Source organism: Xiphophorus maculatus, chromosome 12, assembly GCF_002775205.1.
Source record: "Xiphophorus maculatus strain JP 163 A chromosome 12, X_maculatus-5.0-male, whole genome shotgun sequence".
Classification (NCBI taxonomy): Eukaryota; Metazoa; Chordata; class Actinopteri; order Cyprinodontiformes; family Poeciliidae; genus Xiphophorus; species Xiphophorus maculatus.
This window is the reverse complement of record NC_036454.1, coordinates 1,600,207-1,622,702: the sequence shown is the minus strand read 5'-3', so window position 1 is coordinate 1,622,702 and position 22,496 is coordinate 1,600,207. Positions and strand designations below refer to the sequence as shown.

The following is a 22,496-nucleotide window of genomic DNA, read 5'->3' as shown; positions in this document are numbered from 1 at the left end:
CACTGAGACATTAGTCATCTAGATGTTGTTCAGCTGATAGAAGGCGACTTTGTGACCGTCGTTATGTGGCTCTGGAGGGTCAGGTCAGAGGTCAGAGGTCATCACTACTCCCAGGTTTTGGGCTGACCTCTAGGTTTTAGTTGTAATAACTGAAGCTGTTCATTGACTCTAGATCTATAACTCTAGATTGTTCCTCTTTAGGTCCAAAAATAATAACTTCAGTTTTGTTTCTGTTCAGCTGGAGAACGTTTTGGCACATCCACACATTTATCTGTTCTAAGCTTCTGTTCAGTGATTGGATGGGGTCAAAGGTCACCTGGTGACATTGTAATGTAGAGCTGTGTGTCATCTGCATAGTTATGGTAGCTAATATTATTTCCTGTTATAACCTGAGCTAGTGGGAGCATAGGGTTGAACCTTGGGGTACCCCACATGTGACCTTTGACCTCTGATGAAAAGTTTCCAGTTGAAACAGAGAAATCCCAGTTCTTTATGTCAGATTCAAACCAGTTGAGTTCTGAACCAGAGAGTCCGACCCGACTCTCCAGTCGGTTCAGTAAAATGATAGACACTGAGGTCCAACGGAACCACAACCAGAACCAGCTCTGTGGTTCTCCCACAGTCCGTATTTATATGGATGTCATTGAACACTTTGACTAGGCCAGTCTCTGTGCTGTGGTAACCATGGAAACCAGACTGGAAGGAGTCAAAGCGGCTGGTTTAGTTAGGAAGCTGTTTAACAGTTGAAGCTTTTCAGTAACTTTGCTGATGAGTCAGAGGTCAGAGGTCGGCCTGTAGCTCTGCAGTAGCGATTTGTCCAGATTGTTGTTTTTTTATCAGCCACATCCTGCTTGGTGGAATGGGCGGCGACACGGCGCTGGACGGGTCCGGTTGGTTCTGACCGTCGGCGCTACGTCGTCAGGTTTTAGGACGGATTCATGGGTAGCACAGAGCGGCGCCGTCCTGAAGGTCGGCGCCGTCCTGAAGGTCGGCGCGGCGTCGGCCTCCTGCTTTAGTTCACATTTCTTTTTTACGTTTGCAGGTTTGAGCTTCGCCTCATTAAGAACCACGAAGGCAGAATCTGGTTCAGGTTCCATTAAGATCCTTTCAGCAGAACATCCTGAAATGATTTTAATCTAGCATATAATATTATACTACCTTGGTGTTACAGGTAGAAAGTACAAGATGTACTTTCTACTTTTTAACCAAGAATTGACTTTATTTTTTACTTTGTCTGTCGCCCATGACAACCAGAGGATTTATTATCCATGAGGTGTTAAGTTTGTTTTTACCTTTTTAACTTGAAACTTTCATTGTGATTTTCAGGAAATATTAATGCTTGTCCCAAGAGCCAGTTTCTGCAACCGAGGATCGGACCATCCGGCGTCTCAGGGGGGGGAAGCAGTGCAGCACAAACACTGTTTATAGTGGGGATGGTGTGCTGCTGACCTCTACTCGGGACGTTGTGGGTCGGTGGGCAGAATACTTCGAAGACCTCCTCAATCCCACCAACATGCCTTCCACTGAGGAAGCAGAGCCTGGGGACTCTGGGTTGAGCTCTCCAATCTCTGGGGACGAGGTCGCCGAGGTGGTTGAAAAGCTCCTCGGTGGCAGGGCCCCGGGGTGTATGAGATCCGCCCGGAGTTCCTTAAGGTTCTGGATGTTGTAGGGTTGTGTTGGCTGACTAGACTCTGCAATATTGCATGGACATCAGGGGCAGTTCCCCTGGATTGGCAGACTGGGGTGGTGGTCCCCCTGTTCAAAAAGGGGGACCGGAGGGTGTGCTCCAATTATAGAGGGGTCACACTCTTAAGCCTCCCTGGCAAGGTCTATTCAGGGGTCCTGGAGAGGAGGGTCCGTCGGATAGTCGAACCTCGGATTCAGGAAGAGCAGTGTGGTTTTCGTCCTGGTCGTGGAACACTGGACCAGCTCTACACCCTCAGCAGGGTCCTGGAGGGTGCATGGGAGTTCGCCCAACCAGTCTACATGTGTTTTGTGGACTTGGAGAAGGCGTTCGACCGTGTCCCTCGGGGAGCCCTGTGGGGGGTTCTCCGGGAGTATGGGGTACCGGGCCCTTTGATACGGGCTGTCAGGTCCCTGTATGACCGGTGTCAGAGTCTGGTCCACATTGCCGGCAGTAAGTCGGGCTCGTTTCCGGTGAGAGTTGGACTCCGCCAGGGCTGCCCTTTGTCACCGATTCTGTTCATTACTTTTATGGACAGAATTTCTAGGCGCAGCCAAGGTGTTGAGGGGATCCGATTTGGTGGCCTTAGGATCTCATCTCTGCTTTTCGCAGACGATGTGGTCCTTTTGGCTTCATCAGGTCATGATCTGCAGCTCTCGCTGGAGCGGTTCGCAGCCGAGTGTGAAGCGGCCGGGATGGGGATCAGTGCCTCCAAATCCGAGGCCATGGTCTTGAGCCGGAAAAGGGTAGAGTGCCTTCTCCGGGTCAGGGGGGGTGTCCTGCCCCAAGTGGAGGAGTTTAAGTATCTCGGGATCTTGTTCACGAATGGGGGAAGAAGGGAGCGAGAGATCGACAGGCGGATTGGCGCAGCGTCTGCTGTCAAGCGGGTGCTGTACCGGTCCGTCGTGGTGAAGAGAGAGCTGAGCCAAAAAGCGAAGCTCTCGATTTACCGGTCGATCTACGTTCCCACCCTCATCTATGGTCATGAGCTTTGGGTCATGACCGAAAGAACGAGATCGCGGATACAAGCGGCCGAAATGGGTTTTCTCCGTAGGGTGGCTGGGCTCTCCCTTAGAGATAGGGTGAGAAGCTCAGTCATCCGGGAGGGACTCAGAGTAGAGCCGCTGCTCCTTCACATCGAGAGGAGCCAGTTGAGGCTCTGGCATCTGGTCAGGATGCCTCCTGGACGCCTCCCTGGTGAGGTGTTCCGGGCACGTCCCACCGGGAGGAGGCCCCGGGGAAGACCCAAGACACGCTGGAGGGACTATGTCTCTCGGCTGGCCTGGGAACGCCTCGGGATTCCCCCGGAAGAGCTGGAAGAAGTGGCCGGGGAGAGGAAAGTCTGGGCCTCCCTTCTGAAGCTGCTACCCCGCGACCCGACCTCGGATAAGCGGAGGAAGATGGATGGATGGATATTAATGCTTGTAAAGCTGCAACCAACCAGGGTTTGAGTTATTATCATTTATCAGATAAAAGAAATTCTGCAGATTTTTTATTAAAGGCTTTTATAAATACAAAGTTAAAAATACATTAACATTTTAAAATAAATAATATAATCCCCTTTTAAATAATAATATATCTTATTGGCTAAAAGTCAATAGCAGCATTCTTTTAGTGAATGTTTTTATCATTTGTTTCAAATTATGAATCTGCAGATAAAACGCGGGTCCTTTGGTCCGACTTCCTGCATGTTCTAGAGCAGGGGTCAAACTCCAGGCCTCCAGTCGCTGACCTGCAGGTTTTAGATGAGCCACAGGTACAAAACACTGGAATGAAACGGCTTCATCACCTCCTCCTGGTGTGGATCGGTTCTCCAGAACCTTAATGACCTCATTATTCTGTTCAGGTGAAGCAGAGGCTCATCTAAAGGTTGCAGGACTGGAGTTTGAGACCCTGATCTAGATCCTTCCTGATACCAACAACCTTCTCAGCAGGTCAAAGTTCTCCTCTAATGATCATCATTGGGTCCAGGTGCAGGATGCCGGGCCTCCAGAACCGACTTTGGGCTCCACTGAGAGAAATCAGGACTTCTGATCAGAGGATTATTTATTGATTAACTGATCAATAACTGGATATAAATATGCTCAATGGCTTTTTACAGCCATTGGTAAAAAGTGAAACTTTTTACCGTAACTATAAAATGTTTCTATATTTTGTACAGATTTGGGTTCATTTCTGTTCTTTTCCAGTCTGTGATCCAGTTAACCATCAATCAATCAATTACTGAATTAGTTGACAATTATTTCAATAATCAATTCATCTGATTAATCATTTAAACACCTAAATATGTACCCATGTGAAGATGAAGGAAATGGGAAAATGTTTTTAACAGAATATATTGTTTGAAAAAATAAAGATGAGAAATTTGTATTTGACAGAATTTCATAAAGAAAAGCATCAAATGAAACGTTTCCTGTGTTTTTATTCCTCCATCCACACATAAAGGAAGCCGAGCCGTTTAAACTGAAATAAATATTTATTACTGTAAACTCTTTATGCAGAATCACAGCTGAACAGGATCGACATCAAGCTCAGGAACAACAAACACTGAAGTGCCATTAATGAGGTTTCTGTGATTACAACGAGTCATGTGACCACAGAACCAGCCAATCACAGAGCGCCGTGATCATCTACAGAAAACTACAGACAGGAAATAACTTCTTCTTCTACAGTAACAAACTGACATCAGATCAGCGGATTCTAGATTCGTTACAAAAACACAACGTCGCAGAGTGACATCACAGTGACATCAAAGAGTGACATCAGAGTGACATCAAAGAGTGACATCACAGAGTGACATCAGAGTGACATCAAAGAGTGACATCAGAGTGACATCACAGTGACATCATAGAGTGACATCACAGTGACATCAAAGAGTGACATCAGAGTGACATCAAAGAGTGACATCAGAGTGACATCACAGTGACATCATAGAGTGACATCACAGAGTGACATCACAGAGTGACATCACAGAGTGACATCGCAGTGACATCACGGTGACATCACAGTGACATCAAAGAGTGACATCGCAGTGACATCATAGAGTGACATCACAGAGTGACATCACAGAGTGACATCGCAGTGACATCATAGAGTGACATCACAGAGTGACATCGCAGTGACATCATAGAGTGACATCACAGAGTGACATCACAGAGTGACATCGCAGTGACATCACGGTGACATCACAGTGACATCAAAGAGTGACATCGCAGTGACATCATAGAGTGACATCACAGAGTGACATCACAGTGACATCACAGTGACATCACAGTGACATCAAAGAGTGACATCAGAGTGACATCAAAGAGTGACATCACAGAGTGACATCAGAGTGACATCAAAGAGTGACATCAGAGTGACATCACAGTGACATCATAGAGTGACATCACAGTGACATCAAAGAGTGACATCACAGAGTGACATCAGAGTGACATCAAAGAGTGACATCAGAGTGACATCACAGTGACATCATAGAGTGACATCACAGTGACATCAAAGAGTGACATCAGAGTGACATCACAGTGACATCATAGAGTGACATCACAGAGTGACATCACAGAGTGACATCACAGAGTGACATCGCAGTGACATCACGGTGACATCACAGTGACATCAAAGAGTGACATCGCAGTGACATCATAGAGTGACATCACAGAGTGACATCACAGAGTGACATCGCAGTGACATCATAGAGTGACATCACAGAGTGACATCGCAGTGACATCATAGAGTGACATCACAGAGTGACATCACAGAGTGACATCGCAGTGACATCACGGTGACATCACAGTGACATCAAAGAGTGACATCGCAGTGACATCATAGAGTGACATCACAGAGTGACATCACAGAGTGACATCACAGTGACATCACAGTGACATCACAGTGACATCAAAGAGTGACATCACAGAGTGACATCAGAGTGACATCATAGAGTGACATGACAGAGTGACATCACGGTGACATCAGAGTGACATCAAAGAGTGACATCACAGAGTGACATTGCAGTGACATCACAGAGTGACATCACAGAGTGACATCACGGTGACATCACAGTGACATCAAAGAGTGACATCACAGAGTGACATCACGGTGACATCAGAGTGACATCACAGAGTGACATCACATGACATCAAAGAGTGACATCACAGTGACATCATAGAGTGACATCAGAGTGACATCACAGTGACATCATAGAGTGACATCAGAGTGACATCACAGTGACATCATAGAGTGACATCAGAGTGACATCACAGTGACATCATAGAGTGACATCAGAGTGACATCACAGTGACATCATAGAGTGACATCAGAGTGACATCACAGTGACATCATAGAGTGACATCACAGTATATCCATTGTAACCAGCTGCTTCTCAGCTCCTGTATTTACTTCAGTGCAACTGAAAAAAAAAAAATCTGATTATTCAGTAACTGGATGTTCAGATTCAGATTTTAGGATCCAATTTAAAAATCCATTAAACAATTAAACTGTTTTTACCAACTTGAGCCAGAATGACGCAACCAAAGTGAAAATAACTTCAAATACAGAATTCAATAAGAAATATATAATTTCAGAAGATCTCTTGAGTTTTGACATTTTAGATGCTTACAGTTTGTTCAAGTTTTAAATTAAACATTTAGTCAAATTTTAACTATGAAAATCAAATAACAATAATTTGAATAAAAATTAATATACAATCAGTATATCTACAGGAATACATAGTACATTGTATAATTTACATTAGACAATTAAATGACAACAATAATTTTAATTAAGGAGAATTAAAAATTGTGGTCATAAAATGTCTGGTCTATTCAAACATAATACTGTAATCACATTAATAATTACATTTAAGGAAAATTAATTTATAATCCTGGTACGAAAATGTAAATAAATGTTTTATAAAGTTTTACAAAACAAAGTAAACATATTGGCTGGATTTTTAGTGCATTATATAAAAAAAACTATTCAAGTGAAATTCGGAAATATTTCATCGAAAATAAAAAATACAAAAAACGTCAAAATCAAAAATGAATCATTAAAAGTGCAACAATTGAACGGAACCATTTGATTTAATAGTTTTACTTCCTTTCAGAAGATGGTCATGATAATATCTAATAACTGATGTTATTATTCAGAATATATTTTGATTCTGTTTCGGACCGGTGCAGCACCGGAACCGACCCGGTTCTGAGCGCTCCGGGCCGGCTGGGACTCACCGGGAAAACATCCGACTGGCTGAATGAGCCTGCAGACGGTCCGGCTCGGTCCGGCTCGGTCCGGATGGAGACTCCGGAGGTTCTGCTGCACCACGCTGTGCTGTGGGCGGAGCTTCCGCTTCCAGGCGGAAACGATCCTGATTTCAGGATATTTTGATCAGTTTGAACCTGAAGGACCGAAGCGGCAGTTTGCAGATCTACAACCGAAACACGTTTCGCCTCAGAATGGCGCAGAAACAGAAAGTTCTGGGTGACTTTAATAAAAATAAGGTTGTCCAACCTTTTTTTCAAGAGTTTTTGCGGCGCTAGTGGCTCGTATTTTTTCTACAGTAGGAGGGCGAGGAGAGGGGAGACATGCGGCAAAGGTCGTCGGGAGTCGAACCCGCGACGTCCGCGTCGAGGACTAAGGCCTCCAAACGTGGGGCGTGCTAACCCGCTGCGCCACCAGCATCTTTAGAGTCTGATTTAAAAAACTCTCCTTAGACTTCGGACCTGATCTCCTTCAGTAAGAACGGAAGATCCCCGGATCGTTTGGGATCATCTGGTTAAAAAGCCTTTTCTCCTCTGAAGGGAACCAGCAGAGATGCCACACGCGTTCCTGTAACATTAACTCTGTAGATTTTCACTTTGGCATTTTTTGTAGGGCCAGGACTTAATCAATTACAATTTTTAACTCTTTAAAAATTTTAATTCAATTAATTCCATACCAAAGTTCTGGCCAGACCCTTTGAGTTGTGTTTCTGGTGCAGATGAATCTGACGCACAGCTACATCCGCTAACAGCAGGAAGCCGCGATCTGGTCGGAAAAGACTAGCGTTGTATTCAAGTTGTGCTAACGGGAGTTAGCTTGTCAGGGAAGCTATGTTAGCCTACAGTAGCATCTCAGTGCTAAACATGTAGCAAAAAACGTTTTTATAATTTAAAATGTTGCTTATTTGGTCAATATATTGTCTGTCAATTAACTGCGATTAATTAATAAACCCTTCAAAACAAGGCTTCTTCTCTTTGGTCAGAAAAGCCAAAGGTCGGTGATCACAGCTGATTTATAAACGCAATAAAAAGGGAAAAACATCCCGGGGGAGATTTTTATATATTTTTCTGACCTCAGAAAAAATCCCAGTTTAGGTCACATGATCATTTCCAGACTGGCTTCTTTTGTCTCTGAGCTGCAGGTTAAAACGGTTCCAGTTGGAAAAGTAGCTTTATTAACAAACTTATTAATAACAGTAACAGATAGTGGCCCAGTCCAATCACAGTCTGAGGCGTCTGCAGGCTGATTCAAACCTCCAGGAACCTGATCCCAGCAATGCCGACCCAGGCAACCTCCAGACTGGAAACCAGTGAATTCCTAGCAGGAGGCGGACCTGGCTTCAGCAGAGCCATGGCGGCCGGAAGTGGGCGGAGCCTCCAGGGTTGCTAGAAGGTTAGCTTGTTTCAGGCTAAAGCCTTCATTTTACATTGAATGGGCTCTTTGCACCTCAGCTTCCGCGTTTGGGGAAAAGCGGCTCAATCGTTTCCGATCTATTGAAAAAGTCTCTTTCCACTGGGTGTCTGCAGGGCTTGTCCAAGGTAACAATTAATGATGAACATCGATCCGAAGCCCCGACAATAAGCTGGAGAAATGTTTTAAGATGTTTGCCTCATTATACGTTCACAGATACGAAGGTGAGTTTTACTTTCTTTAAACTTTGTGGCTAACATTAGCTCTAACGCCATCATCAAGTTCGCAGACGACACCACGGTGATCGGCCTCATCAGAGATAATGACGAGGCCGCTTACAGGGAGGAGGTAGACCGTCTGGCTGAGTGGTGCGACAAAAACAACCTGCAGCTGAACACCGAGAAGACCAAGGAGCTTATCGTGGACTTCAGGAGGAACGCTGACCCACATCCACCCATCCACATTAAGGGGACAGTGGTGGAGCGTGTGGACACCTTTAAGTTCCTGGGAGTCCACATCTCCGAGGACCTGACTTGGATGACCAGCTGCTCCAAACTCATTAAGAAGGCGCATCAGCGCCTCTTCTTCATGAGGACCCTGAGGAAGAACCACCTGTCCTCAGAGATCCTCACGAACTTCTACCGCTGCACCATTGAGAGCATCCTCACCAACTGTATTACAGCTTGGTACGGGAACTGCTCTGTCTCCGACCGGCAGGCGCTGCAGAGGGTGGTGAAAACTGCCCAGTATATCGCCGGGGCAACGCTCCCTGCCATCAAGGACATCTACAGGAAGCCGTGTTTGAAAAGGGCCGGGAAAATCACAAAGGACTCCACTCACCCAGCACACACACTCTTTTCCCTCCTGCCCTCTGGGAGGCGCTACAGAAGCCTACGGACCAGAACCACCAGGCACCGGAACAGCTTCTTTCCCACAGCTGTCACGCTTTTGAACGCCTCCTGACATAAAACATAAACTATAAGGACTGTACTCCCCTATCCTCTCATACAACAATAACACATGGACTATCCTCACACACACACACATCACGGACTGTTTTCTTCACACACACATACAACCTGTACATTTTATCTGCCATTATTTATCTATAATCCATTCCCTAACATTCTTGTATATTCTGTATAATCTGTGCATATAGCTCCCATATTTATATTTATACACAATATCTATATCTCTTGCTATAACCCCTTATAGTCCATACATACATAGTCTTGTACATCTGTAAATAAATATCTATATCTCGTAGAGCACAGCTGGATAGATGCAAACTACATCTCGTTGCTTGTACTTGTGACAGTGCAATGACAACAAAGTTGAATTCTATTCTATTCTTTAGCTTATGGTAAAACATTTTTCTTGTAAAAATGTATCTAAACATTTTTCATCCATTCTAACGGACAATGTTTTACCTTGTGTTCAAGTATATTACGTGGTTTATTGTCGTTAGTGTCAGAGACCAAGTAACGGGGATTTTACGGTTCAGGCTTTTTGCTTCTGCAGCCTGAGGAACAACAAGCCCATAGCTTAACAGTAGAGCAGCTCTGGTGTCGGAGTTCTAGTTCAGCTGACGGTTCAGGTTCAGTTGTTGCTTTTAGAAAAATATGGCCGTGTTCCTTAAGGTCTCCGTGTTATTTCACTTTATTAGTTTAGCATGTTTCTAGTGAAGCAGGACGGTGTTTCCAGCAGTGTGTACAGGCGGGTCAGTAGCTCGGCTGTCTGGCTCTGGTCTGCTCTCTGGTTCCCATAAACTCTTTCAGGCTGAATACAGAAGTGAGTCCATGGAAATAACACAGGAGGCTCCTTTACCTTCTGCTTTAGGCTGAACAAGTTGATCCGGAGTGAAGTGAAGGCTGTAAACTTTGCTGTGCTGCGTTAGCTTTAACTGGTAGCGACGGATATTTACAAGCCACCGTCTTCTTAATTCAGGACCGCTTGGAAATCCATGAAAACTTAAAAGCCCTTTATATTAGGAAGACAATAATGTTCATAGTATTGTTTTATTTACGTCTGAAATAAGACTTTGTCTTTTCTAGCTGTCATGGTAACTCAGAGCGGAAACAAGAGCCGCATTTGTGCATGCGGATGTAACGTCAGCGCAGCAGGTGCAAAGAGCCCATTGGATCTGCATCGGCATTGGGTTCAACACGACCCGGTTCTGCTGGGCTCGGTTCTGATCGAGTTCTCGGCTGGTGTGTGGATTTAATGAGACAGAAAAGAAAAAGAAAGCAGGCGGCCATGTTGGGTGGGAAGTTTCCATTCAGGGAGGACTCCAGCTGATCCTCATGATTTCAGGTCAAAAGCAGCAAAATTATCGTTTTTATTTAAATTTGTTTGAATTTAATAAAGATCAGAACCGCAAGATGGCACTAAATCAGCATCTATGTTTAAATTCCATTATTATGAGTTAGAAAACTGAAAAACACAAAGTTATCCAGACTTTCTGGGAAACAGAACAAGATGTTGTTAAATACACAAATTTCTTCAATTATTTTCTAAAGTTAAACTTATCTGATTTAATCCTAAAACTGTTAATAGTTATCTGAAATAATAACCTGAACAGAGTTCAAATGAATAAACTCCTGCAGCTCTGCTGTTTATCTTCAGGCGGCTGTTCGGACTCCAGCCAGCAGAGGGCGCTGTTGCTACAGGGGAATTCAGAATTATTAATTGGGGATTTAGGTCAATAACATTGTCTACAAATAAAACTGAGCTAAAAAATCTGGATTAAAAAGTTCAATATTTATATAATAATAAAATTAATTATGTCAAATAAAATAAGATGCTGAAAAATGATTTGAAAACAATAAAATGAGGAAACAGCTGGAGGCAAAATCTACAGGAAATTATTTTTCTGTTTGATTATTAAAGTTTCATCTAAAGATGATTCATGTAAATCAATGTTATTTTTCTTAATTTGATTTTAAGGAATTTATGTTGAACTTCTGGGTCAGAACCGCATGAGTTTTATTTATTATTAAAGATTAACATTAGTAACTAATAATTCAGTTGATTACTGGCTTCATTTTTAATTCAAATATTTAACCAATAACTTTCCAAATCAATTCTCTCTTTTATTGGTTCTATTTGGAGTTCTGATCCAGAAACTTCCTGGACCCACTGGTTCCACTGGATCCACCGCCACAGCTTCCAACATCATGAAGCTGCTGCATTGTGAAAAATCTGGGAATTTTCTTGTTTTTTACCCCTCCAGGGTCTTTTGTGGCTCTAGTGGCCCTTATAGGACAGCAGGCTGACAGGAGAGGGGGGAAGACATGCGGCAAATGTCGCAGGGTCCGGGAATCAAACCTACGACGGCCGCGTCGAGGACTCAAGGCCTCCAAACGTGGGCCGCACTGTCCCCTGTGCCACCACGGCACGCCCAAAATCTGGGAATTTTCAACATTAAAGAAGCAGAAATGTAATTTTGTGTGATTTCCTCCAGTGCAGCTCTGAACTGGAAACATCGGTGACCTGAATTTAACCGACAGCCAGACGCTGCAGTTTGAGGGATAAATATTATTTTTATCTCAGTTAACGATGAATTATTCCTGAATGCTGAGGAACGCGCTCCCAGACCAGAAGGTGGCGCTGCAGGCTGACTGGAGAGGAAACAGCTGCTTCCTTCCTTCTTCAGAGGCTCCACCCACTTAGCAAAGCCCAGGAATTTGATTGGTCACAGCAGGGAAGTGTTTGTTACATTTAAAGGAACCAGCATTGATGGATTGATGAGCTATAACCATTAAAACCAGTCTAAGCTGGTTCTGGAACTGGTCAGGACGTTTGATATGTGTGTGAGAGGAAACAGGAAACAGAACTGTACAACTTATTTCAAAATAAAAGAGTGGTTGCAGGAAGCTGGTGGCTACAAGTGGAGCAATGCGTGAGTGTGTGTGCATGCGTGTGTGTGGGGGTGTGTGTGTGCATTGCTATGACTGTGAGGACCGTAGGGTAACCTGTCCTTATGGGGACACATGTTGGTGTGGGGACATTTTCCAAAATGTCCCCACACCAACATGTGTGAGCATATGTGTGTGTGTGTTTCAGGACTTCTCACCTTGTAAGGACCATTTTCCCTACATTGTGAGGACCCACTGCTCCTCATGGGGCCCAAAGCCCGGGACTCCATGAGGAGCAGTGCTGTCTTAAGGTTTGGGTCAGGCTACAGAAATGCATGATAAATTAATGGAAGTTAATGCAAAGTCCTCGTGAAGATAGAAAGACATAAGGTGTGTGTGTGTTTGTGTGTGGCTCAGCAGCAGCAGTGCAGCTTGCTCGCCCTCTGCGCCTCTCTCTCTCAGACCACCGTGCTGACGGAGGGATCCGATAGGTTGAGCTGGCCGGTGATGTCCGTTGGGTACGGCTACAGGGGAAGGACAAAAACAGGGAGAGACAGAAAAACAGATGTTAAATGGACGCCAACCCAGCCATAGGTTCTGCTTGAGTTCACTCTTTCTGGGTCGGTTCTGATCCGGAGCTTCTCTACTGAACGGCTATCAGCAGTGGTGGAAGAAGCCGGACGTCTTGCAGCAGCTTCACTGATGTCCATCGGCCTCATGTCCAGGTTCCTCCAGATTCAACCTGTTGGACGTCTTGCCTCCATGTAGCAGCTAACGTTCTCTGACCTGCAGTACCAGCGCAGGGCTGAAGGGGGCAGTGCGTCCTCAAAGGGAAAATCTGATGCTACGGTTTGTTTATAGCATAGTAGGTCTTCCAGCCAACTGCTGGTCAAATTGCACTTACATGACAGACACAAAAAAGCTAGCTAGTTCTACGATAAAAACCTAAGTAGCGTACAAGAGATTAAATATTTTGCCATGACGGCCAAACCTGGCAAGTTTTGGACTTGAGAATACGGGAAATGTCGCTGTGCGGTGCTACTGTCAGGGCGGGAGGTTTGGGGTGGTGACAGAGGCTTTTAGTCTACACAAGTAACGGGAGCACGGCAGGAAAGGGAGGTAAAATACGGAAATTTCCTGGAAAAACGTGAGACTTGACAGGAATGGACGGCATTAAGCTTAACGTGTTTCAGGCCTTGCTGTTACTGATCCATCGGTTTCTGACCCGGCCCGGTTCTCTAGCCTGGAGTCTTCCTCAGCCAGCAGAGCAGGTTTCTCCACCACCGCTGATGAAGCCGTTCGCTCTAAGCTGGAGTCTGTCTGCTCAAACAGGAAGTGTGTGTGTGTGTGTGTGTGTGTGTGTGTGAGGCTACAGTCGGTCGTGCTTGCAGAGGAGGACAGAGGCAGAGTGTGTGTTTGCAGTAAGGACACCATTTAAACCCACTGAGAGAAAAACACTCATATAGGAAGTAAAGAGAAATGAGTGGGTCCAGCAGCTGCGTCCGTCCCTGAGAGGACAGCTGTCTCTGTCTTCACATGCAACTGAGGACAGGAGGACACCAGAGAGGGCAGAGGAGAGCTGGTGCCAGAGTCTGAAACAGAGCGGGTTAGAGGACTGAAACACGTCTCGGCCGGGCGACCTGAGGACAAGAGGCTGGACGTTAGTGGAGGAGACAGAGAGGGACAGGACAGGAAGAGACAGACGAGACAGACACAGGACACCACACAGGCTGACCCTCTTCCCTTCTCCTTTGCAAGAAGACGACGTGATCAGTGTGGGACTACAGCTGGACCTGACTGCCTGCAGGCGTCCAACATGCCGCCTGTCTCTCTGTCTGTCTCACGGTGGGACAGCGGAGGGACAGATGTGATGGGGACAGAAAGGACAGGAGAGGACGAAGCCGATGGGAGGGATGAGGAAGGAGGGAAATAAAAGAGTGAGGAAGAGGAGGGGACGGACAGGAAGTGATGGAAGACAGGTGGTCTTCGTGTCCTTACCGTGGCGTCCCCGGGGGCCAAACGGCGTTTGAGGTCGGAGGTCGAAGTGATGGACCTAAAAGAGGTTTGGGACTCTGGCTCTGCTCTACCACTTTTCCTATCCTACAATAGATCATACGATAGGCGCACACACACATTAACAGGCGGCAGAGACACTGCAGCTCACACTCAGGCCAGCAGGGGGTGACAGGGGGAAAGGGGAGGGCAGCGGACCGGGGGAGAGTGATGGGCAGCGGCTGGACGCCGGAGGACACAGAGTGAAGGACAAGGAACCAAAGAGGAGCAACCAAAACGTCAGCCCGGCCGCCATGTTGGGAGGGCCAACGTCTCTCTAACCGTTCGGCCTGACAGAGGTAAAGAGGAGCGGCAAAAGCAGGGGAGAAGGATTAGCAGAGCTAGCTAACAGCTGATGACGTCATCCAGGATGTTACTGTGGAGCATCGACTCTGTGGCCCAGAATGGAGCTGTTAGCATGAAACTGTCATACAGCAACACAACTGTCATTTAAACGCCTTCATTTTTTAGTTTCTTATTCTAATATGTCTAACATTAATATTTATCTGAAGATCTGAAACATCACTGTGATAAATCAGAACTATAAAATAAAAAAAATTTAGATGGATTTTATGTTCAGTATTTTTATGTTTCTTTATGTTTTTTTCTTTATAGTTCTCACAAGATGGCGGACAGCAGGAGGGCAACGCCACTCACAAGATGGCAGCCGCTTGACGTCGGAGTGGACAGAGAGCGGTTCTTCTGGCTGCTGGATGAACGGCTGATGGCTGACTGGGTCCGGTCAGGTCCTGCCATCAGAACCTCGTCCTGGATTCACTGTGGAACCACAGACTGACCCGGTTCTGGCCCGGTTCTGCTGCTGCATCAGGACTCTTTAACTAGGGGGCGCTGTGGGGGCGCAGGGGTTCAGACAACTCTCATAAGGAGGACTTGGTCCTCGACGCAGCCGCCGTAGGTTCGATTCCACATGTCTTCCCTTCTCTCGTTACCTGGTTTCCTGTCACATGAAGAGCCAATAAACCTTTCGAAAATGGAGGACTCTTTTTTTTAATGATGTACAGAAACTAAAATCACAGAAAATATGAGTAACAGATGATAATAATAATATCAGGAGGTCCAGAGCCGGTTCCACCTGAACCCAGGCGGGTTCTGGTTCAGCAGAACCCTGAGCCGACCCGCTGCGCCTCAGCGGGTCCTACTGAGCGCGCTCTGTCCTGACAGGAAGCTTCAGCCGCTGCAGCTTCATCCAGCAGGTCAGAGAACCGGGCGTCCAGCGAGCGCCGGCTGGATTTATGCGGATTTAGAACGAAGCGTTTATGTAACATAATGACGTCTAACACAGTGTCCATGTGGCCTTAAGCAGCATTTACCTTCATTAACAGCAGAACCCGATTCATAAAGTCTCACTTTGTTTTTATATCCAGATAAAAGATTCTTATCTGTTTGTAGGACAGAATCAGCTGAACAGAACCGCTGAGGTCCAAACCTACAGACACTGGAGGCAGGTCCACTGTGTGTGTGTGTACTGTGTGTGTGTGTACTGTGTGTGTGTGTACTGTGTGTGTGTACTGTGTGTGTGTGTACTGTGTGTGTGTGTCCATCTGTTCAGCGCAGCAGCAGGTTTCCTTCCTGCTGCCTTCCTTCCTCTGTGTGTTGATAATAATAACCCAGTTCTCCAGAACCAGGAGGATAGAGACATAAACCCAGTTCTCCAGAACCTCCACTGGCTCCCTGTAGCTCAGAGGATAAACTTTAAATCCTGTTAGTTTATAAACCACTGAACGGATCAGAACCAAACAATTAAAGATCTGCTGCTGGATCAACCTTCCAGACCCCTCAGGTTCTGGTTCTGGTTCTGGTTCTGGTTCTGCTCTGCATCAGAACCAAACGAGGAGAAGCAGCTTTTAGCTTCTATGCACCACAGATCTGGAACAAACTTCCAGAAAACTGTAAACCAGCTGAAACACTGAGATCCTTTAAATCTGGACTAAAAGCTGCTGTTAGAGTTTTATTAGAAACGTAATAAATGATGAATTTAATGTGATGTTTGATTGTTGATTCTGTTTTATGACTTTGTGTTTATGATGTAAAACTCTTTGAAAAGCCTTGCTGCTGAAATGTTCTGTACAGATTAAGGTGGATTGATGGTTGATTGATTGATTGAATAATCTCTGATCTTTAATAATCTGAGTTTTTAGCTGAGTAGCAAAATTAAACCAGCAGAGAATCTTAGTGTTTATCATCAGAGCTTTTAAATCATCTTTAAACCAGGCTGTAGACAAAAAGCTAATTATCAATAATTCATTCATCAGGAAAGTCAGCTGAGTGTGTGTGTGTGTGTGTGTGTGTGTGTGTGTGTGTGTGTGTGTGTGTGTGTGTGTGTGTGTGTGTGTGTGTGTGTGTGTGTGTGTCCAGATGAGGGGTAAAACGTCCCACAAACACAGCAGCAGGTGAACAACGACAACATGAGGGTCAAACACAACAGGAAACAAAGGCAGCACTTCCTGTTTGGGGCAAAGAAGCAGGAAGTGACATCACATGGGCTCATTATACCAACGCTCAGCTGGAATAATGTCGTCTCTCCGTGAGGGGGGGAGGGTGTCACATGGTGTCATCATCATGAGTTTAACCTTTGACCTTTCAGTTTCCCTGTGAACCCCATGAGCAACAAGACCCGACCTCTGACCCTGCAGCCTGTCACGCCTCTCTGTGTCGTCATGGTAACCCCCATGCTAACAGCTAGCTGGTTGTTTCTGTTGCTCATGAGGTTCGTTGATAAAGAGACAAACAGATAAACGGTTTGCGGCTCGACCCGGTTCTGGTTCGGATCCACCATCTGTGAACAGAACCAAAAACAGAAACTGGTTCTGATGGGCAGAACTGGACCCAGACCGGGGGACCCATCAGGGAGGAACCGTAGGAAGACTTGGATCAGAACCCTCCCGCTCTGAACCTGTGGTCCAGTTCTAACCAGAACCAGAACCAGATAATGTGCTGGATTTTCAGAATAAAAGCTCCAGATGTGTTCGGCGTCTCAGTAAAGTGTGATGTGAATCTTGGCCAGTGCCGCAGAAACATCCTGAGCTGCAGCCGGGGGTGGGCGGGGCTTTGTGATGTCACAGCAGCTGGCCAATCACAGCGTACTGCACCCAGCAGCAGGAAGTGCTGGTCTCTGCTGCGGCAGCCATGTTGGATTCTGACCTGCTGGACCTGTGAGATCACTTCCTGAAGCCCAACAACTTCCTGATGAAGTTCAACTCGGGAACAGACGGGTCAATCTGGGCTTTGACTATGCCGTTAGGAGGAGGATCATTTGTTCATCAATTCAACCCGATTTAGTCACTCACGGTGCGTTACCATGACAACAACACAACACACAGGTCACGTGACAGACTCGCTTCCTGGAAGTAAACCGTGATGTTTAGGAGAGGCGTTTGAACAGGTGAAACACACCGCCACCACCATCATCATCATTGCCAGGTAACTCCGCCTACCTGCAGGTTCTTCCTCCACACGTTGACGGCGGCGAAGGCCAGCTGCATCTGTTTCCTGCGCGCGTCTTTGTGCCGCTTGTAGGCGATCTCGATGAAGATGAGGAAGATCCCAGCGACGATGCCGCCAGCCACCAGCATGAACACACCTGGAGGGGCGGGGAGATGCAGCTTACGGTTCACCTGGCTGGCGGTGGCGGAGAGGGCGGGGCCTGCGTCCTACCTGCCATGTTCTCAAAGGTGAGTGTGGCGGGGGCGTTGCTCCTGGAGTCGCACTCCTGGTAGCGAACCCACGTCTTGTCCAGATCCTCCATGAAGCCGTTCTCGTGCGAGCTGCGGAGGAAGTGGGCGGGGCGTGAGTAAGCGGGGCTTTGTGGAGCTGCTGAGGCGCGGCGTTCGCTACCTGAGAATAGCCAGAGAGACGTTCTGCTTCCAGGGACTGTCCTTCCTCATGCCGATGCCGAAGCCGGAGCGGAAGAACAGTTCCCCCGTCGTCACCAGGTCGCATTTCTGCGACGCCTCGAACTCCAGCACGGCGCTGTCCCAGATGAAGGCGTGGAGCTTGCTGAGGGCGGAGCACAGGCGCATCAGGACGCTCACACTTCAGGCCTTAACATTTACTGTCTAACCGCTTTGCTTTGCATCGCATGCGACCTGCATGTGATTCCTGAGAGAACTGAAAACAAGCAGAAAGTTTCCCAAATGCGCAGCAGAGAACGCAGCAGCGTACTGAGCATGCTCAGTGGAAGTAAACATGGATGCTGATGCAAAAGCTGAGCTTATGTTAAGGGCTGTAAAGATTCGTCGAATGATCCCAGAACCGCCTTTATTAAAGTTCCTCTGGGTAAACCAACAAGTTTCGTTATGTGTTGTTATTTAGCACACCGTGTTCCGGCTCAGCGCTCTCACTTCCTCTGAGTCGTTGCTAAGTGCTAATGCTAGCAGCATAACGTCCCATTTTTAAGTTTGTTCCGGGATTTCATTGGTTTATAATGTCCGGGGTTTTATCGTATGCTGCTGCGCGCTCTTCCTACTGCCCATATATGGATGTTATGGCAGCATTTATCTCATTTTACCATTTTTTATTCGATTAATCGATAGATTGATTTAATCCTCGTAATCATCCGCCGGTGGTTGCCATGGTTTCCATGGTTGTTTTTCTTCGTATCAGGAAGCAGAATAGTGAAGTTAGTTCTGGTCGCATTCAACCGACCTGAACGAACAGAAAACATCGGATTATAAGAATCTGATCTGTGTTGTCATGGAAACATCAGCTACAGGTCGCATTGAGGCAAAAATGAGGGAGTGGCGTCCCTCCAGGCCGCAGTGTGAAGGTGGCCGGCGAGGCTCCGCCTACTTGTCTCGGACCGCCTGGATGGCCTCGGCGGCGCTCTCGTAGTTGTGCTTCTCCATGTGGCGGTACATGGTGCTCAGCTCCACCTGCCGCCGGAAGTAGATGTCCACCGAGCTCTGCTTCACCGTGGCGTAGATGAACTTATCCGACGGGTTACGCAGCTGAAAGCACATCAGGTGTTACTGCGTGACATCATCACCCCGACCGGTGAACGGACGGCGGGCGCTCACCCTGGGGTCGTTGATGCCAGTGATGCGCTCCTCAGGCCGGTCCAGCACCAGGAAGGCTGCCAGGTTGGCGGTGTACGACGCCACGATGATCATAGCAAACCCCGCCCACACCATGCCCAGGATCCTGGCGGAGAAGCTCCGCGGGGCGCCTGCAGAGGGAGCGGCGACACGCCGTCAGCGCCGTGGACGAGTGGGCGCCGCGGGCGAGCAGAAACACGAGAGTCGCTACCTTCTCCGATCCCAGAGTTGAGCAGAACTCCCCAGGAGAACCACATGGCGGAGGACAGGGTCAGGGCGTCTTCTTCTTCTTCTTCACTGTTCACCTTAAACCTTCCAAACGGGCTGCAGACACACAGCAGGTCAAACGGGGTCAAACACTGCACACACGTCACCACGTCTTTCAGGGCAGATGGAGGCGGAGCCAATCAGAGTCAGCGATGAGGTCACATGTCTGTGATTCTAGTCTGTGCAGACTAGAATTCTGTGCAGATTCTAGTCTGAACATAAAAACAACACACCTCTCTGGAAACTTGGCTCCGCCCCCAGACGAATGAGTCACCGATGTGGGCGGAGCCAAGTACACTGAGGGGGCGGGGCCAGGTGCCGCCCCTCAGCGCAGTCTGCTCTCAATGTTAGTCGCTATGTTTTCAAACGGACTTAAAACAAATCCAGCAGCCAGAGATTCAGTGACTTTCTTATTTGCTTTTACACACTTCAGTCTAAAGAGGGCAGCACTGAGGCAGGTTCAGGAAAATACTGCAGAATTAAACCAATTTACACTAAAATGGACAGAAACAGAATAGAAAACTCAGACTTAGCAACACTGATTTGTCAAACTTCTGTTTTTTTTATTCATAATTGAATACAGGCACAGTTATATTTATGCAGCTTATTTCTTCATCTGAGGATGTACATTTTTAACAGTATCTTCAACACTATTCAGTATTTCTTTACGTGGTAAATTTGCCCCAGTCTGTTGTGTCGTCTACAGGCCTCCATTTGGCTGTGTTAGTAGAACAGAACAGATTACTGTGTGGTAATATGTGACTGCTGTATAGATCCGGATTGTCCAGGATTTAAAGTCCATTATAAATAATTAGCATTTATGTGGAGTAATTTTAAAAGTTTAAATGTTTTGAATTTCGTTTCAGTTGGAGGCGTTTTTACAACTCGAAACAGAGTGAAAAAGTGAAAAAGTGAAATGTTTACGGCCGCTCAGAAGGATTCTGGTTCTGCTGATGTAACCCAGGTCCAAACCGGACCCGACCAGAAACTCTGGGGTAGATTCACTTTGAAGATGAAGAAGTAAATCAGCAACAGAGCGGAGCAGACCAGAACACCTGGAGGTTCTGGACGCGGCCGGCCTCAGGTGAGGTGTTTACCTGAACCGGTCTAGTAGGTAGAGCATCACTGCCACCACATGGACCGACAGACCGACTAACAGCCACAGAGTACTCTGGAACGGCTGCATGAACGAGTCCAGAGTGCTGCGGGGGATTTCCTGCACACACACACACACACACACACACACACACACACACACACAGATGTTAACACAGTGCAAGGAAACAATTCATACATGGATCCATCCTGGTTCTGATCCGGACCGTCAGCAGTTGGACGGGATTCAGCCTCCTGATGAACTGTGTGTCTCTGTGTGTGTGTGTGTGTGTGCGTGTGTGTGTGTGTGTGTGTGTGTGTGTGTGTGTATCATCCATCTCTGCTCCGTTAACCTGGTGAAAGCAGCTGGAGACAAAGACGATCAATCGTCCCTGAAACCTGCAGAAGGACTGGAAACAGTCCTGGAAGCAGAGCCGGGGTCGGTACCAGAACCCGGATCGGAACCGGTCTGTGGCTCCGGCTCACCTTCTTGACCAGGATGGTCAGGCCCTGGTACTTGAAGGGCTTGGAGAACTCGATGTACTGAGCGCGCTCGTTGTTGATGGTGAGCGGCGCCACAATCATGTCGGCCAGGCCGCCCAGCAGCTCTCCCATCATGCCGTTCCACTCCTTCTTGTTGCTGTTGTTCACCTGCAGGACAAGGGACAAATGGGTCAACCGGGTCAGAAGAGGAGTAGGAAGAGGAAACCATGCTTGTGTGAGGCATCGGTGGCGGTTACCACGGCAACTGGCCTCAGAGTAAGTCAACATAAAAACAGATCCTCTCTGTTGATTGGTCCAGGCCAGGGGAGCCCAAACTTCCTGAGACCAAGATCTACTTTTTCTCTCACCAGCGGCTGAGATCTGCCTCACGACACATAAAAATTGTAAATTAAACTCTATTGACTTATTTTATAAGCGAATATCCATCAGTTACAGCAGAAATAATAAAGTGATAGAAAACCTGATGCAGTTTCTTCCTCAGTGAGACTCTGTCACTGGGAGAAGGTTACTGGTTTCTCAGTCACAAGCTGGTTGCAAACCTGAGGCCAGCAGGAGTCAATCAGTTCTGGCAGATCTGAACTTTGACCTCAATATGAGAAACTTCAGACTGACAGGAGGAACCAAAGAGCTCTGTAAAGGTAAAGGCAAATCTTCTGAAGTTGGGATATAATTATGGCGGTAGAAGCCATTTGTTTGTTACTTACTGAAATATATTTGTCCTGTTTGATGTTTGTTGTTAATGACTTATACTGGAACGAGGTCATCAGTCCAAGTTTGTCGTTTATTGAACGTTCAGAAACTACGGCGGCTGTGATGAGCCACAGCGAAGGTAAACAAAGGTAAAATAACCCGAACAGGTGATCAACTCAGAACCACTCCTACCTTTTTACTCTCTCTCTCTTTTTGTCATTAAGCACACCTGTTACCGTGGCAACCGCCTGCGCCCCGCAAGCCGAGCAGAGGTTACGTTAAAAACATGACATTCAGTTCGTTACGGTATCAATTTTCCAGGCTTGATATTTATTTCTCTGTTATTGATCAGCTGATTTAAACTCCTGCTCTGCTGCCAGTTGCTCTCTGAGTCGCTTTTTTGTTAATGAAACCAAAACGCACCGAATTGCGCAACACCTTGTCGAAACAATAATTACTGAGATTATTAATTTTAACAGGTTTTGTTGATTTTTAAAAATTACCATTCCTTAATGAAGCTACAAACGTTTAGGATCTTAGTGAATATTTTGATAAGCGCGTCAGAAGAGGAAGTTCTGGTCTCAGCGTCCTGGCGCCGTTCAGTTTGTCACCTGCTGCCGAGATCAA

The 22,496-nt window shown here is 46.7% G+C and overlaps 1 protein-coding gene and 1 long non-coding RNA gene across 5 annotated transcripts in view; one reads left to right on the top strand and one right to left on the bottom strand.

Annotated features, from left to right (window-relative positions):
* Window positions 1-3,025: 3,025 nt before the first annotated feature.
* LOC111610262 lies at window positions 3,026-4,945 on the top strand. The gene is made up of 3 exons (XR_002753555.1): window positions 3,026-3,129; window positions 3,340-3,440; window positions 3,531-4,945. It is a non-coding gene; the product is annotated as an uncharacterized LOC111610262 (long non-coding RNA).
* Window positions 4,946-11,677: 6,732 nt separating this feature from the next.
* LOC102232517 (glutamate receptor ionotropic, NMDA 1) overlaps window positions 11,678-22,496 on the bottom strand; it is a 51,441-nt gene continuing 40,622 nt past the window's right edge. For 2 of the 4 annotated variants that reach the window (XM_023343349.1, XM_023343351.1), the window contains 9 exons: window positions 21,162-21,326; window positions 20,678-20,796; window positions 19,525-19,637; window positions 19,296-19,444; window positions 19,069-19,226; window positions 18,115-18,276; window positions 17,935-18,044; window positions 17,715-17,860; window positions 11,678-12,731 (listed from right to left, as the gene is read on the bottom strand). In XM_023343349.1, coding sequence (XP_023199117.1) covers window positions 12,666-12,731; window positions 17,715-17,860; window positions 17,935-18,044; window positions 18,115-18,276; window positions 19,069-19,226; window positions 19,296-19,444; window positions 19,525-19,637; window positions 20,678-20,796; window positions 21,162-21,326 — 1,188 coding nt within the window. In that variant the 3' untranslated portion in view covers window positions 11,678-12,665. Of the gene's footprint in view, window positions 12,732-14,205; window positions 14,308-14,830; window positions 15,218-17,714; window positions 17,861-17,934; window positions 18,045-18,114; window positions 18,277-19,068; window positions 19,227-19,295; window positions 19,445-19,524; window positions 19,638-20,677; window positions 20,797-21,161; window positions 21,327-22,496 lie in introns of those variants that run through there. The other 2 variants (XM_023343352.1, XM_023343350.1) reach the window with 2 other exon arrangements.